General features: G+C 37.9%; 1 protein-coding gene across 1 annotated transcript in view; it reads left to right on the forward strand.

The window, feature by feature from the left end:
- Positions 1 to 17667, forward strand: part of LOC136884840 (uncharacterized) — a 120870-nt gene that overhangs the window by 45423 nt on the left and 57780 nt on the right. Inside the window, exon 3 of the mRNA XM_068230149.1 lies at positions 1485 to 1556. Within this exon, the coding sequence (XP_068086250.1) occupies positions 1485 to 1556 (72 nt within the window). The remainder of the gene's footprint in view (positions 1 to 1484; positions 1557 to 17667) is intronic.

Genomic DNA, 17667 nt, shown 5'->3' on the forward strand with positions numbered 1-17667 from the left:
CACTTGGTCAGAATTTGTAACAACATGTTCAGTTTCAATTCCAGAAAATTTTGTTTAATATGTTCAACATTATAACAGCAAATGTCAATTACATAATCTATATCATCACCTGCTTCTTCCTTCCTGTTCATCTAATTTTCCACTTGATCTATCCATTGTAACAGTTTCTGTGCATTCTCAACAACCATACTTCAATATTTTCAAATATAGTCAATATATTTACATTATTCAACAATTCCGGAAATACTAATGTAACAAACTGCAAGGTGAGGGAAAATCTGACTGAACTGCAAGGATACAACAACACACTACAAACAGAAGTAACGAATCATCAGCAACATGCCAACAGTCGCGGAGTGATGCAGAAGATAAGAAACTTGGAATACCTAGAAGGAGAGACAGGGGTGCAAACTAATTGTTCACTGCAACAAAATCAAGAATTTAGGGATTGTATCAGCACTCTCTGATGTCTGGTTAATAAAATATTGCTTTGATAATAATACAAGTTATACATTAAACATTAAATAAAAAAATAAAGGAAGGAAACAGTGATATTAATGACAAAAAGTGGAATTAAGTAGCTCCAAAAAATTGCATGTGGCATACAATTACACATGTGGTTTCATAATCCCAAGCATTCCGTGAAGAAATATTACAAACTAGCTAATGTACCCATGCTTCACTACAGTATTCTACATTTTATATGGATTTCTGTGTAAATTACTGTACACACAGTGAGTAAGGTTATATTAAATTATTTGTCCCTTTGCGCTATGTGAGAAACAAAACATGGAGGAACTGTTTCCAATGTAAGGTGGGTGTTGCAGAGTTTTGATGATAATGGCAGGCCACATTTCCTACCACCATTCAGAATAGAGTTCAGGGGTTTTTACCATAATGGCTAACTCACTTGCCAGTTGCCATTAACAATAGAGATGGGGAGTTTTCAATATAAAGAAATATTTCCTTATGCCAGTCACAATTGAGTTGGGGAGAATTTAAAATCTCGGGAATAGAACCAGCTTTTGGGTGGTTAGGCCATGTACATTTGGAGAGTTTCGCCCAGACATGCCACTTGGGTTCATCAGTTGGATTGGCATGCCCCTCCAAGACACTGCTTAGCAGTGGCCAACCAACTGTGTGGTCCCGCAGTGTTAGCAAATAGGGATTGCTAACCTGCTAAAGGAGAAGTGAATTCTTGATTTTCAAAAATATGTACTGCTAAAAGTGAATCTCAGCCAGTGCATGTGGGGTGTTTGAAATCAAAGCCTTGTACCTGTGATTTGATTTGCATGGAAGACTAGAGGCTACATGACTGTGATATAAATATTGATAATATTGGAGAGCTGCCTGCTACTTCATTGGTCAGTAAACTATGACCCTAATGATGATAATATAAATATATACTTCCAGTACCTTTCTTTCAGTAAAATGTCAGTGGAAGTAATTTTTGGCTCATTTTCATATAATGACTTCTGTTGCAGTGTGAAATGGGCAAGGAAATAGAGATCAAGGAGGAACCTGTTTGGCTTGAAGGCACAGCAAGTACATCCTTTGTAAGTATCATTTCTGATTACTTAATAGTGATCAGAATTTAAGTGATATTTAAAACATTTCAGAGCTATTAGTTACAAAGTGTTTTACCTGGAATAATGTTTAGTGCCTAACAAGAGGCAGAAACTCACCAACTTTGAAAATGTACCTTGTCAGATGTTTCATTTTGTTCTACTTTCATAGCATGACATATCTAGGTGTTAGTCTGGTGGTGTGCTGTATGTTGTGGCTGTCAGTGGCCATCAGATGAGTGGTGCTGGGGTGCTGGATGTCATTCATTGTTATTGGAAGTTGTGGATAGTTGTTGACATTGGAACCTTATATTTTTTGTTTTCATCCATGGATTGTTTAATGGTTGGCTATATGACACTGATAATATTCAGTGTAAATTAAGTGAGCAGGTCCTATTCTGCAGGTAACGAGCACCTTCATCTTACCTGCAAGGTCCCAGTAAGATTCCCAGTGAGTTTGCGATATCAGTACCTGAATCCTAGAGTTGATTAGGGATCCTGTCAGTGCTGTGTACTTTTTCTTCATTTGGTGAAACTACTATAGTGACATTTAGGTTGCTGTCATGAAGAAATAACTGATTGTGACTGGTCAGGTCCTTTTTGCCTACCATCATGAGAGGATCAAGTTCATTATTGCAGTATTGATTTTTTTATATTATTCGCGTTTTCACCAACAGATTTATATTAATATGTGTATGGGGAGTTTGCTAATTATTGATTTTTACTCATCTTTTCTCCTGATCGAATAGATGTCATAACATTGATGGTCAACTTTGATAATTATATTTTCCAATTCATTATATAAAGGGCCTGTGTGATCATGGAGGGAAATTTTTATTGTGATGTTTTCAAGATTTTAGTTGTTTTTGTACAATTTCTCATGCTGTGTTCCATCTGCTTCTACTTAATTTATATTCTGCTTTTTGATTGGTATCAATAATTTATTTATGAAATTGTTTACTACTGATTTTAAAGTTTGTGCAGCCGTCTCTAAGGTCAGAGCTACATTAACCTTACTATGAACTATTCTGTTGAGTTTTTATGAATTGTATTCATGAGAAACAACCAGAACATCAAACATCATGGAAGCCACTGAAGATCAAAGCTGTGAGAGAGTTATGGAAGAGGGATTATGATTATTTATACTCCTCTACTTGAACAATGTATGCCTTGCTTAGGATGGTGACAGCATACTAGCAATGCTGACGGCACTCCTAGATGGAGCAGTTGGGGGAGTTCGTAAAATTAGTGTCCTTGCAATTGTAAATACCCAGTAGTGGTACTTAAAGAATGCCTTAAATATGTCCCCACAACAAAAAAGTGATGCAGCCTACAAGGATATGTAAACACCACCAGGTCATTCTCATTACTGAGTCCAATCCAGCGGCCTGAGTGTTACTCATCCAGGTAGCAGTATGACTTCTATTCATCGATAAGATGGAGTCCCAACTTGTCGGAACTTTGAAATTAGCAGAATTATAATAACTATAACTGAAATGCTTCAGGATAAGACATAACTGTCCCAATACTCTTAAGGCTTCCTACACCTTTGCTTTTGAGATTGCACAGATAGATAAATCTAGAAGAGTGCTATTCTTATTCCCTGTTGGGGTGAGGAATTTACAGGGCTCATGTGAATAATGAGATAGTTAAGTGAAAAGTAACCTTATACTGAATTTAAAAAGCAGTTAAGGACAAAATTGTTGACCAGCTCTTTTCCCAACATGGTATAGGGTGGTGTGAATAAAAATGAGTCTAAGCGAGTGAGCGTGTGCTCGCTGAGTGTCTGAGTGTCTCCCTGCCGATGAGCTTCCTCTCTGCATTTGCGGTGAATAATAATATAGAGCGGAAGCACAGCGTAAACTCGAGTGTCTGGAGCAGCCACTCAGTCTCACTGATCAAGGTCGGGCACGTGCCATGTAGATAACACTTCAATGACTTCCGGATAGTTCAGTGCTCACCATGGCAGAAGACAATGTGGAATTCCCATCCGCTTTTATCTCCATTTTAAAGGAACATAGATTCTGTTTTCAAAGTCACATTACCCAGATTGCCAGATTCTTGCAAATAAATTAAGGGACAGGTGTGTTTTCAAGGATATCAGTGCGTGACATAATCGACAACTAGTGAACTTCTAATTTTACAGAAGTGAAATGCCATCACAGGGCTGTTTATTAATAAATAATATTACACATACTGAAACTAACATTTTATTTCCGTGCCGATACTATGTCATTCAGCATATTTTTGGACAGATTGTAATAAATAGTCTTTGCATGAAACTGAAAAAAATTTACACAGAACATCTGTTTCTCACATCCGAACATTTTGCATTCATAGGTGAAAATAACCCTCCCGACCAAAGAATTTGAGGCAAGTATGTTCAAACAAAAAGAAACCATTTTCACAAAGTTTGTTACTTCATATGCCCCTACACTTTGGGATATTTATATCCACTTTTCACTTACAGGCAAATTACTATCTGCTTGTATCACTGATAAATAGGGTCTTATAACTGAATACCCCTCATATACTTTATCTACATCTTCTACCGGGTGAGTTAGGCATCCGTTTAGGGGCACGCAGCTGTGAGTTTGGATCTGGGAGATAGTGGGTTTGAGCCCCACTGTTGGCAGCCCTGAATATGGTTTTCGGCTGTGTCCCATTTTCATACTAGGCAAATGCTGGGGCTGTACCGTAATTAAGGCCTCAGCCACTTCCTTCCCAGTCCTAGGTCTTTCCTCTCGCATTGATGTCATAAGATCGATCTGTGTTGGTGTGATGTTAAGCCAATTGTAAAAAAATCACATTCTGTATGTTTAACTTACAAATAAGGGCACTAACATCATAGAAGTATATCTCTTTTGCTAGAGTCAAAAATATTGCAAATGGAAAGAGCACGGTGCATGCGGCCGTGACGGCAGTTGTTCATTCTTACCCATTATATCCACCACGCTGGCCATCCCAAAACTCGCCAAAATTGTAAGCAGTGAACCAAAGAGTTTCTTCGGTCTTTGCGAACAAATATACCAGAGTAAGTTTGCTTTGCAATGAAAACATCAGACAGAAAAAAGAAAAGAGAGAATTTTGAAGGAAATATTATTCCAGAGATGTGAAAACGCACTCATTTCTCTCGAGTTACAAAATGCTTGAAAATACGAGACAACAACCGTCTCGGATAATAACCGTTCGGGGCGTGGGATATTTAGAATGAATATGAGACTGTCCCGTAAAATCTGGGACGCTTGGGAACCCTGCATTTACCTGATAAGAAGCACAGGGAATCAAGTGCAATAAATGCAGTTACCGGATAAGAAAGACAAGAAAATAAGTGCAATAAATGCAGTTCAGTGTGAACTTCTTGCTAAATTTACTGTAAATATTTCGGTCCAACAACTGTTGGTAAAAATTCACAGAACATGAACACAAGACTGGAATATAAAATAGAATTAAAGCATATTGGAAACAAACCCATATTGTTATAATAATGGGATAAGTGGCTGATGAATTTAATGCAGGGGGAGAATAATCCTACCATCGGCCGTCTGAAAGGTAGGAAAATATAGCCTGAAAATGAAGACATTAATAAATTGAGGACAATGGTATAATGTAAATAACAAAAGCTAATTATGATGAAAATGGTATATTGACAATTGAATTTATTTTTTGAGGAGCCAGATCTGCAGGAGTTGACATCTCTTCGACTTTCAACAGAGGCATCATAACTCTGAAGACATCGGAATTCCTCCAGATTCGGGAGTCATGGACAGAGCCAGGCCGTGGTTGAACTCTTCCTTTCAGTTCCAAGTGGCCTGTACATTAATGCTAGGGACGTCTTTTCAGTAAATGCAGTAATTCCCATGAACATGTGGCTTCTGAATTTGTACATGAGTACAGTCTACAGCTCCGACAGCATAAGGGAAGTTAAAACATTCTTGTCTCTTAACTTTTGCTTCCTGCATCCAAGCAACATTTGTTGGAATTTTATCCAATAATCTGCTTTCATTTGTATTCATGTCAAAACCTGCGAAAATGTTTTTGACAGAGTGCTCCAAGATGACTCCACCAACTCCACTCTGTAATCCAGGGTCACGAATATAACGCAACAAGGATTTTCATTTTGTCTTAGTTTGTTAGTGCACCACCTCTTGTTTCTTTGGAGTTCCCAAGGAAATGCTCCGCTAACCATTCAGCATGCTCCTTACTGGACCTATATAACACTTTGTAATCAAGTTGAGATGATTTTCTGTGAAATTTATATAATTTTCCTTTTCCGATTAACCACCACCAAGAACTCTGCTGTGCTGTTGAACTTGACACTATCATTTGGAGTCACCTACTGAATTCGCTCAAGGAAACATGAATAGATGCTTACTGGAAAGAGTACCTGCTTTATCTTTATTCACCAGAATTCTGGAGTGCCCACTCTGCAACTAAAGCGACTGGAGTTTGTTCTCAAGGTCACAGGGCTGCTGTGAGTGACTGCTACCGACTGGTGGTTTTTATTCACCTTGTTGTGAGTTCCTGCTCTAAATTCGCAAGTAAAGAGTGCGTGTATTTAAAGTTAAAAATTTCATTGTTTCTTATTGAAAAGTATTACAGTTAAATTGAAATAATTGATAAAGAGGTTCAAACTATTCAATACAAAAGAATAAGAAATGCAGTGATTTCATTCTTATTTAATAATAAGTAGAAGTGGTACCAGTTTCGACCTTCGTCCAGGTCATCATCAGCCGATTAAAACATGAAACAATGCATAGGAAAATAAAATAAAAGATCAAGTACACTCCGGATCAGTAGAAGAGGTGATATAAAAATGAACAGGGGTAGACACTGTAAAATTCAGAAGAAGTAAAATGTAAGTCACTTAAAAGAAACGGTGCGTAATTTTCTGAGTGGCAGAATGGCACACGCAGTGTTAGGCAAAGTCTTATAATGTTTATGAATAGCGGAGAACAGTTAAATGAGTTAGCTTTTAAACACTGTCAGGCACAAAGTCGTAACATAATCACATACGAAGATGCATAATCGTGCCGGAGTTGAAGATGAGTAGATCTGTTGAAGTAACTTGCCAGCTCCCGGTGATCAGCGCGATATCTTCAACATCAGGCACAGAGGGCAGCATAAGTCACATTTACCTTATCTCTTTCACGATCGACTCCCTCTTCTTGCATGGCACCTTCAAAACAAGGCCACTTTTCATCTCCCATCTTCACCAAAACAGAGCCTTCCCACCACTTGGATTCTTTTAAATCTCATGCATGTTACAACCTCGTGAAGGCAAATCAGCTGGATTCATTCTTCTTTGTAAATGCCGCAACTCTGCTCTGTGGGAGAAAGTCAATATTTCCTTCACTCTGTTTCCTACAAAGACACTCTTCTTTATCTATATCAATGCAGTGTCCAAAATAGGATTGCACATCAATGGGCCTGAGATTGTCTCTTACAGTCGTTAACATTCAAATACCAGTACAGCAGAAAAGTAATTCTAGTCATGGTGTTATAGTTCTCTTAAATGGTGCTATCCTCCCTTTTGTGAATATTATCTGCAGACTGATTTCATCGTGATGCTTTCTTCTCAACAATATAACTGGAGCATAAGCATATTTACTGGCATCACAGTATGTAAGAAGTTTTAAGATTTCCTTACAGTCAGCCAAGGTAAATTGACTCAGAATAGTGGTACAAGCTAATTGAGGTAATTGTTTATTCCATTTTATGAAGAAGTCTGTTGTCGCAACTAATTCTCCTCTTCAAACTCTCTTGCAACAGAATCTTTGGCATCAGTCACAGGACAGGGGAAACCAATGGGGACAAAGACAAAGATAGAGAAACCTTTACTCTTTTTACAGGTTCATTATGAATTTTGCAATTTTTAGTGAAAAGACCTAGCATCCCCAGTACTGGAGAGACCGAGTCTTCTGTGCCTAAAAAAAGCATGCTACTTTCCCATCCACTTGGCAACGATGGAAATCCTTGGAGCTCATATGAGTATGATAATCCTACCAGAGAAGTCGATCAACCTTCTTTACTGACACTTGTAGGAACACCTTTCTTATATCCGAGATCACACCTGTTGACATCTGTCTAAACCTGAGAGAGAAAAATTTTGATTAATTTCGGACCTTTGTACATACAGTCATTCAGTGACAACTCCCTCTTTCTTTTACTGGATACAGCGAATATGGGTCTCATTTGCATAGTTGCACTGTCATTAAATACACGCCGATGATGTAGAATGTATATTTTGCCTCTAGCCCCTTCATAATATCTCTCTTCAGCAATACCATCTTTAGCCCATTCTTGCAGTACAGCATCTTGCTCTTCAAATTGACTCTCACAAATAATTTTCTCAGTCATAGAACATAGTCTTTTTTCTGCAACATCCATGTGCCATATATTACTAGTAATACCTATTGTTTCTCAACTCCTGTGTCAAGAGGACAATGATGTTTGTGAAATTACTCTTAGGAAGTGGAAAGGATGGTAAATAAAGTCCATTGTAATAAAGCAGCAGGAATAGATGAAATTAGACCTGAAATGTTGGAGTATAGTGGGAAGGAATGATTCCATTCATTGCAGTTATTTTCTTAGAGTTACAGAGCGGTGAATCATCAGTTAGCCTAATATTATTAAGATTACTTATGCATTTTTCAATATCAGTACCGATTTTGGTCTTGTTGGAATATCTGTTTGCAGCCTTGGTTCCCTTACCCTTAGGATGGCATGAATTTAGTGGTGGTATAATTTAAAGGGGATTTTTGTAACAGCTGCCATCTATGACTTTTAGTGTGTGTGGTATTTAAAGTGTATCATTCAACAATGCACCGTGAACTGCTAGACAGCAATTGGCTGTAATTTATTAATTGTGGTGCATCTAATATCTTGATTGGATGACGTGGAGTAATTCCTATGGCTTTTATTCCTTGACTCCGCTGTGCGATAGTCAATTTTCGATGTGCATTGTCTTGGGGACCTACTCTGTGAACTGCGAGATTGCAGCTGGTCATCTCCAAAATGGCTGTATTTGGAGCGACGCTCTGTTTAGCCATTATGGCTAAATGAAATGATTATTTTCCACCCTAGTTAAGGGACTGAAGTAGCTGTGGAGGCTTTTTCTTATTAGAACCTTCGGTGATAAGTTATTTGGTTGTTTTAATTTACTCTTAAAGTGGCTGAGTAGTACTGGTACAGTGTAATTAAAATTCTTTCTGTAACCTAACTGTGTTGTAATATTATTTTATAAAATGTTCCTGAAAAGATTATTTATGGACCTCTTCGTCGGTAATTTTTGTAAACTTCATACATCGGTGAAGGTATCTCGCCTACCATGACTGTGTTGGCGCAAGGAGTTCCCACGAGTTTAAACATGTCCGACTGAATTATTGGCTATACAGTGCAAAGGCGATGCGTTGATAATTCCTGTGGTATTGAGTGAAAATTACTCAAATTTTGAGTTCATCAGTTGAAATAATATTTGAAATAGTTCAAAAGTGTTCTACCCTGAATTCCAGGGTGATATTCAGTATGTACTTTGATGGCTTTAAAGCAATATCAAATCTGTGGTCTCCGTAATTAAGTGTTAGTTTCTAGTATTATATCCAAAGACTTTTCTGAGCGGCTAAGGTCTCATAGAATATTATTATCATTTAAAATTTAAATTTGTCTTTATCAGATGTGTTCTACTTTAATTTTTTAAATTATTTTTAATAGGTTTTCTTGGTAGCTAACTCATTTATTTTTTATAGAATATTGAAGTTGCTATTATCATCCTTTTGGAGCTTTACATTCTTTCTGCTATGGTTTTATTCTGTTTCTCATAACTTTTATTCTTGCTATTGTTGTTGTTGCATCATCTTTCAATGGTTATGTCATTGTTGTGTCAAGATGATGGGTATTGATAAGATATGCATTGCGTCACCTTTGTGAGTTCATTGTCTTTCGGGAAGCGTTGTGGGTCAGACGCTTGTGTGGTGTAGAGGTCAAGTCTTTGATTGATGACTGTGGTTAATTGTACCTCTTATTAAGTAACATAGTTGAGGTGATTTAAGGAATGTGATGTCTACGATATTTCTTTGGTTTAATTTGTGATGTGATTTGGTGAAATTTATTATTTTTGGTGTGAATATATTGTGTTTAGACATGTTGCGAATTTGTAAATTTTTCTTGTTTCCGACTTCGCCTTCTGTCATTCATGGTATTTTGAATTTCTTGGTTGGGATGTTTCACCTTCCCTTCTAGTTCTTTATATTATTTTATTTCTTGTGTGACCTTTAAATGGAGTTATTATTATGCACTTCAGTATTCTAGTAGAAAATTTTGTCCACAAAAAGGGGTACCCCATTCTTTTTTACAAATCGTTATTGATAGCTCTCACACTGGTACAGTCATATGACCATCGATTTAAAAGTTTAAAAAAAAAAAACTGCAGTTCGCGTGCAAAATATTTTGAGTAATATTAAAATATTTGTGATTTAAAATTGGTGAATGAATTGATTTCTTCTCATTCTTAATTTTATTTATTTTAATGTCACTGTTTTTTAAATGTAATGAATTACTTGTGGGTGTTACTCTCCTCTTTTAAATATTATTATTTATTAAATTTTAATGTGGTTGCAACAATTTAGTATTTTATGGTATTTCACATGAATTGCTCTATCCTATTCCCCTGGATTTACCCTCTGATGAGTTTCTTTTAACCTTTGGTTCTGCCCAGATTACATCGTTTTCCAGTCCTGTGTCTTGTGTTTTGATCGAAGCCTATATTAAGTAGCTGGCGTGATTTCATGCTGGGATGGCCCTCTTGCCCTCATCACGACGTGCAGGTTACCTACGGAGTTAAATCAAAAGACCTGCATCTTGCGAGCCGAACTTGTCCTCGGACACTACTGGCACTAAAAGCCATACGCCATTTCACTTTATAGTTGGGGACAAAACATGACGACATCGCCTCACACCACTACCCTCCAGCGGCAACCCAGTGTCTATTAGGGGCTAATATGATTTACTACGTCTGCCGTAGTCAGAGTTGCCAAATCGTCTACCTCATTAGCACCAAACAAGTCAGAGCAGGCATAAAACCAGTTTATGGAATCTATTTGGCATTTCGATGTAAACTGAATTATTATTATTATTATGATTATTATTATTATTATTATTATTATTGTACCGGCTGGTACACCTCTACGCCCCAAATTTAAATGTTGTGCCAATTGGAACTCTCCTACAGGAGAAACTCTGAACCTTAAAAACTGAATCAACTCATCAGGTTCTCAGAAGATGTCACTGTGTTAATTTTGAACTTTTATTGTTTACTAATTATCAAGAAGTGTGGACATTGTCTCATAGAAGTCTCTACAAGAAAACTATGATCATGCACCCTGGTGCGAAGTGAAGGAACTTTTTTTGAAGAAATTTTGTATTCATTAGTTGTCTTATTACTAAATTTCATTCTTTCTTTTGTGGGATGGCAGTATTAATGTTTTCTTTCTGCCAGTTTTGAATTTAGCCAATCAATAATTTCTGTAATTAATTTTTGACCAATCGTGTCTTTCTTGTACAATTTTGTGTGTAGCTGTGGACTGTAGCCAATAAACGCCTGTGGGTGTGGCTGCTTTATTCACGAAAGGTCTCGAATTTTCCCCGAGGGTATAAAAACTGCTGATTTTCTTGTCTCTGGGTCACTCGAACAACATCTAGCTTAGTATATGGAAGTGTAGCAGGAGGCGGGAAGCGCCTCTTTCATCCAGCAGCAGCTCTTCAATAAGGTAATGGCCGTTTAACATCTTTACTTCTTGCTAGCTCAGCAGTTTAACCCGCGAGAAAGGTCCGAAACCTTTACCATGTAACCTATCACTGAAGCATTTAGGTTTCTGTAAAACTTCATATATCTTTCATTGTAAATCGGGGATAGAGAGTGCCTTACCCTCTCGAGCTCCCCTTCATTTTTGGATTTGAGGTGACTACGTTTTCATAACCATTTTTCTACTCTTCCTTAATGTGGTAAATTTTTATTATACTAGTCACCTACCTAGTTTGGGAATAGCCCCTGTGTCTTCGGCCTAGTGCCTCTTAGGTTTTAAAATATGTATGTAGGAGTGCTAATTCACGCCTCCATTCTTTTGTATTTTGGGCCATTAACTTAACCTATTCTTTTTCAACGAAGGCCCTTTAGGTTGGGTACAAGATACCCCTGTTTCTTTGTAAGTGTGCCTTGAGGGCAGTTGTTGGTAAAGTTTGTTATGGCCTTTGATAGGCTCAGAAAATTGAGAGCGGGTTAGCTCTTTCATATATGGTAAAAGTGCCTCTAGGAGGCCCGATATGGTTTTTGGAGCAAAGGCTCCTTGAATGAAGGGGTTTTCTGCCCTTTGGATAAAATGTGTGTCTTGGTAAAGTTGGGCTAGTAGCTCAAGGATTGTAGAATTGGGGCTCGAAGCCCAGAACTTGTTAAGACCTCGAAACTTGTGCTTTCGTTCGTAAAATTATCCCTTGTACCTGATTATTGGATAGTTTTTGACTTGTTGTATTTGTTAAGTTTCGGAATTCTATGTAAAAATTGTTAAATCTTGTTACGTTAGAAAATATAACCTTTATTGAAATGTTAATTCATCTTTCGGTCTTGTAGTTAGACCCGTTCCAGCCCGCACCTTCTTTCACCTCTGCCTTCCACGGGTAACTCCGTAACAGTTATTATTATTATTATTATTATTATTATTATTATTATTTTATTATTATTGTTAATATTATTATTATTAACTGGCTGTCAATTCGTCTACAACATACTTCTTTTTTCTTTCTCCAATAGGCGTGTTCCCCATAATAATTTTGAGGAGTACTTGAATAATATGAACAGGATGAGGGACAGGAATATTTTTATCGATCATATATTTAAGGATTCGATCTTTTTTCCAGGATTGATTGGGTTTAGGGTTAAATACATGGCTGTTTTAGGAGGCATTATCTATAACTATTATAGATGGTCCTTCTAAGTGTCGTAGTATCTTCTCTTCACTGTAGTAACATGGTCTGACTCGTTGGCTGAATGGTCAGCATACTGGCCTTCGGTTCAGAGGGTCCCGGGTTCGATTCCGGGCCTGGTTGGGGATTTTAACCTTAATTGGTTAATTTCAGTGGCACGGGGGCTAGGTGTATGTGTTGTCTTCATCATCATTTCATCCTCATCATGATGCGCAGGTCGCCTACAGGTGTCAAATAGAAAGACCTGCACCTGGCGAGCCGAACCCGTTCTGGGATATCCCGGCACTAAAAGCCATACAACATTTCATTTCATTTCATTTCACTGGAGTAACACAGATTCCTGTTGCGCCTGATGCTAAATTATTTAAATTTTTACCACTTATAACACCGCCATTTCCTAAAACACCTCGTAGGAATTTTTAATGTTCCTCACCAAACCACTGTTTGTTTTCATAATTTAACACCTCTGTCAATCACATTTTTGTCACTTTTAGTTGGAGTTCTTGTTGAAGAAGGAGAAGAAGAAGATTCAGACAGCTTATTTAATTCTGCTTCATTACACCGTGATTCTTGATTTACCCACGGCCGGAAGAATACCGGCATATTACTGCTCTTGTGCTAAACTGATAAGTTATAAATATTACACATATCAATTATTTCATATCTTACTATTAATAATGCTCACGAGATCACTGCACTGCACTCTGCATGAAGAAAGAGTCAAGACTGAAGAGAGTGGTTTGGCAACCTCTCCATACCAAGCAAGGATCACAGTGAGCTCATTAACTCAGCAGGGTGCAGGGTAGGATTTACAGCTGGCTTCCAGGTCGCTTCCAAGAACTGAGGTCGTCATGTTTTGTCCCCAACTATACCACTGTTGACAGTATGATTTTTTGTACTTGTGTCTTGCTGTTTTCTGAAATACTCTTTCACCAAAGTTTACTTCACTTCTTGGGGCCCTCCACCCACTGGTATTTTTTAGCTCCTATTCAGTGCTGCCACCATAAAGTCTAATGCTTTCTTAGCCACTTGATACTCGCCAGTGTCTAAATATCCCTGACCTAAGTCAACGTACACACCAAACTGTTTATTTTCCCGCACTAAGACCTTCTTCACAGCCATTTCATCAAACATCTAAGTTCTGAGGATTGGTTCTGAAATAGCCCTAACTATTTTTTTCTTTTAAAAACTCCCCTCTGTAAAACCTGGACTGTCATCATTAGATGTTGCCCAGTGACAAAGATTTTGAAGATGTGGTATTGTAAAACTATTCTTGATGTAACAGTAGGGATACTGGGGATATTGATGCAAAGTTGGGTTGGCCTGAAGCCTGACGAGGTCTTGGATCACCTCTTTGAAATAGCTTCCCAAAACATTGAGACATGAATCATCAAGTTTCTTATGACAATCTTTAGTGATTTATTGCTGATGGAAGACCTTCCTCCTGTTCCTCTTTATTTGCTCTGCCATGACTTCAACTGTTTTATTTTCCTGGTAGCCTGCACCAATTGCTGCTTTATTTTCTGAGGGCTGGGTTAAAAGCTGTAGTTTAGGTCATTGGTTTGGTAATTTAAAGGATAAATATAAATTAATTTAAAACAATGGCATCCAGATCACTACAATTTTATATTGCACAATAAATAAGAGTAGCAAGTGATTATGAATAAATAATTTGGAACTATTTAATAGTCCCCGCTTTATATACTTTGATCTGGACAAGATGTTCCTCATCAATTGCTTCCGGTGGGTTTCTTCGTTATGTTTTATTGGCAGTGAACACTCTGTTTTCTTTGTTTGCAGATGTGAGGGAAAATAATGTATGGTTAGAACCGCATTTCGCAGTAATCGCCTCTTGTCATTAGATACATGAACATATCTTCAAAGTTTGGAGAGCATAAGTGACTGTATTGGGTGAGATACAATTTGTCCCTTTTCAGCCTCACAATCCAATGTTGAGTTAATTGCTTGGTCTTTAAAAAGGAAATCAGGAACATAATTAAATAATAACTGTGTCTCACAGTACTTTCTCTGTGTAAACTTTAAAATGGGTATAATTACAAACAGGGATTATAGGAGCAATGTCAGATATAATTCAGTAACACTTAGTTGAAACAAAATGTATCCTTGGACTAGTTGCACTGATGACTGCAGCCATATGCTGAACATAGGGCTGGCATTCTTGAGACAACAATCTGACCTTTTCTTTCTCAATACATATGAAGTCCAATCACAGTGGACAATATATCTGTATTGAGCAAGTGGCCATGCGGTTGGGGTCATACAACTGTGAGCTTGTATTTGTTAAATAGTGGGCCGAACCCACTGTTTGCTGCCCTGAAGATGGTTTTCTGTGTATTGCTGTTTTCACGCCAGGCAAATGCTAGGGCTGTACCTTAACCCTTGATTAGCCTTGTGGAAAATACTCACACTAGTAACCTCGTGTAGTCCCATGGACCAGGAAAATGAAAAAAGTATGTATTTCAAAAACGATGTAGTTTTATTTTTATTGATTTAAATAACATTGTAAATACATCCATATTATTGCAGTATACATTATTCAAGCTGCTAATGGCACAAAATCCAAATATTAATAAAATTGTGAGGTTTCAGTCTTTGCTTTAAAAAAGATACAATCTTTCATGTTTGGTCATTTAAAGTAATGCATCTTAACACAAAAATGTATGATCTAAATGTCATTAAAATATCAAATTATATCAGACACAAAGAAAAGAATCCTGCAAAAGTTTAGTATGTCCTAATTCTTTTCAGTGATGCAGCCATTGCAAACTTTCTTGCTGGGCACTAAGCAGATTTGTAACTTACATTTGTAAGACAGTTAAGCGTTTTCGTTCTCTTCTTCGCCGGACAAACTGAGCAGCATTTACATTTGTTGCTAACCAGGTTTTCCTCTGATGCCTCATTGTCGGGATCTAGATTTAGTTTTAGATTACGGGCAATCGTTAGGCGTGTTTCTCTTGGCAGCCATTTGTTGTACATTCTCTCTTTCAATTGTAGCTTGCATAAGTCTTTAGCTAAATGCTTAAGAAAATCAAGGCGTGACAGATTTTTCATTCTTGCTTGGCTTTGGTATATCACAAAACCATTGACAGCACTAAAGTCCAGCACTCGGTTCCACACAGCCATCGGCCATCTTCTTATGTGTCGATTGCTGCTGTATATAGATGTTTTCTGGTCTACTGAGTCAACTCCTCCTTTGGTGTTGATGTAGTCCATGATCATAATAGGCTTCTCAGTAACAGGATCTATGTCCTTATTATGATGCATAGATGAGAGTAGAATGTCGGCTCGGTTCTTTTTTGGTACATGGCTTACTAGCGTCGCGTCTGTGGTAAAACCGAAGACAGGTCTCTTATTGTCAGGCAAATTATCCTTGGGAAATTCCTCTTTGTTTTCCGCAATGCGCCAAGGATTATGAGCCATTTAGATTTTAGTACCTCCCGTAGCTCCATCGAACAGTACCAATTGTCCAAAGTGACATTTTGATTTCAATAGTAAATTTGATTGCATAATAGAAGAGCCGCTTGAGTTGGTGCAGAATACTTCTTTTCATCTTTAGAAAGGGTCATCCCATCAAAACCCTTCTCCGTGTACAAGTAGACGCTGAGCATGTAGTAAGTCTTAGCATCTGCTAGGCACTGAAGTTTCAAGCCGTATTTGGCTGGTTTATTGGGTACAAACATTTTGAATTTACAGCATCCACGGAAGGTGATGAGCATTTCGTCAACTGCGGTATTCCCTCCTATAGAGTAATGATTCTGAGTTTTCGTTAAACAAGTTCAAAATTTCAGAGTTAGCACAACCTGGATCTGCTTGTTTACGCAAGTGACGAGTCTCAAAGTCATAAAGTCGCAAAACCAACAGCAGTAAATACAATCTCTTCGCTGATAACGTCATTCTGAATACCTCTCTGCCCGTGCCTTCCGTGGTGAATAAGGACAGAATGCTTTCAAGGTTTGATTTGAAAGCAGAGCTAAAAATTAGAGGGCCAAGAAAAGTGAGAGGTCGTACTTTACTCATATGACCTTTATGATCGCTATGAAATTTTTGTCGCATCAGATCGAGATTTATATTTGTCGCTGTCATAATGATTGTAAGCATACACTCATCAAAAGTCAGGTCACAAAAGAAGCCGTGCTTAACTTTGAATAGTCGGTAGTCTCAAAGTATTATGCAATGGAGTCCTAACATATCTAGTTGGTTCAGTTTGAGCCCGCTTGAACCTCTCCTTACCATAATAGAAACACTGTCCTCTTGGGTTACGTTCTTCACTTGCCACATCACTATCTTTAGTCTCTGTGCCTTCATTTTCTGAAACACTTCAGTAGCTGTTTCATGATCACTGGGAATGTAATCGGCATCATCTTGGTCTGAAAAATCTTCTTCTGAAGCATGTTGCATGTGGGTACCTATCTGTTCTTCGGAGTCCGACACATTTTGTTGGATTTCATCATCCGCTTGCAGCCAGTCAGCAACAACAATCTCGAAATCTGGGGCTCGTACTTTTATCCAGCTGGGGCCAGGTTTGGAATGGTCCAATATATCACGTTACACTAAGAATAAAATAAGTACAATATAATGAAAGTCACGTAACTGACCTTGTGTGGTCCCACGGACCACAGGTATCTAAATACTCATCTACCAAGCAACCACATGTGCACGTCTTCTCACCACAGTCTGACTGGCGCGACTGTAGAAAGGTACTGGGTGGGGGGAGTAAATCGGTGACAAAGCATTCCACTCACAGAGATATAACAAACGTCACAGGTCCCAAGGACCACACAAGGTCAAGTGAGGGTTAATTAAGACCACGGTCACTTCCTTTCCACTCCTAGCCCTTTCCTATCCCATTGTCGCCAAAACATGACCCACAGGTATTATAAAATTTGCCATTTGATATATATATATACATACATTGAAAGTTTGGGTTCTCTTTTCTGTGGGAAACAAAGTATGTAGGGCACAGTAGTATTTAGTAGAGTGGAGAGGACACAACACTTCGTTATTATCTTTTTGAGCTTTATTCTGGGATCGTTTCAGGATAAGAGATGACACATGCTAATGTAGACGGACTCTGATTTCTCTATCCAGCGTTTGATTTTAGCAG

Source organism: Anabrus simplex, chromosome 13 (genome assembly GCF_040414725.1).
Source record: "Anabrus simplex isolate iqAnaSimp1 chromosome 13, ASM4041472v1, whole genome shotgun sequence".
Taxonomy (NCBI): domain Eukaryota; kingdom Metazoa; phylum Arthropoda; class Insecta; order Orthoptera; family Tettigoniidae; genus Anabrus; species Anabrus simplex.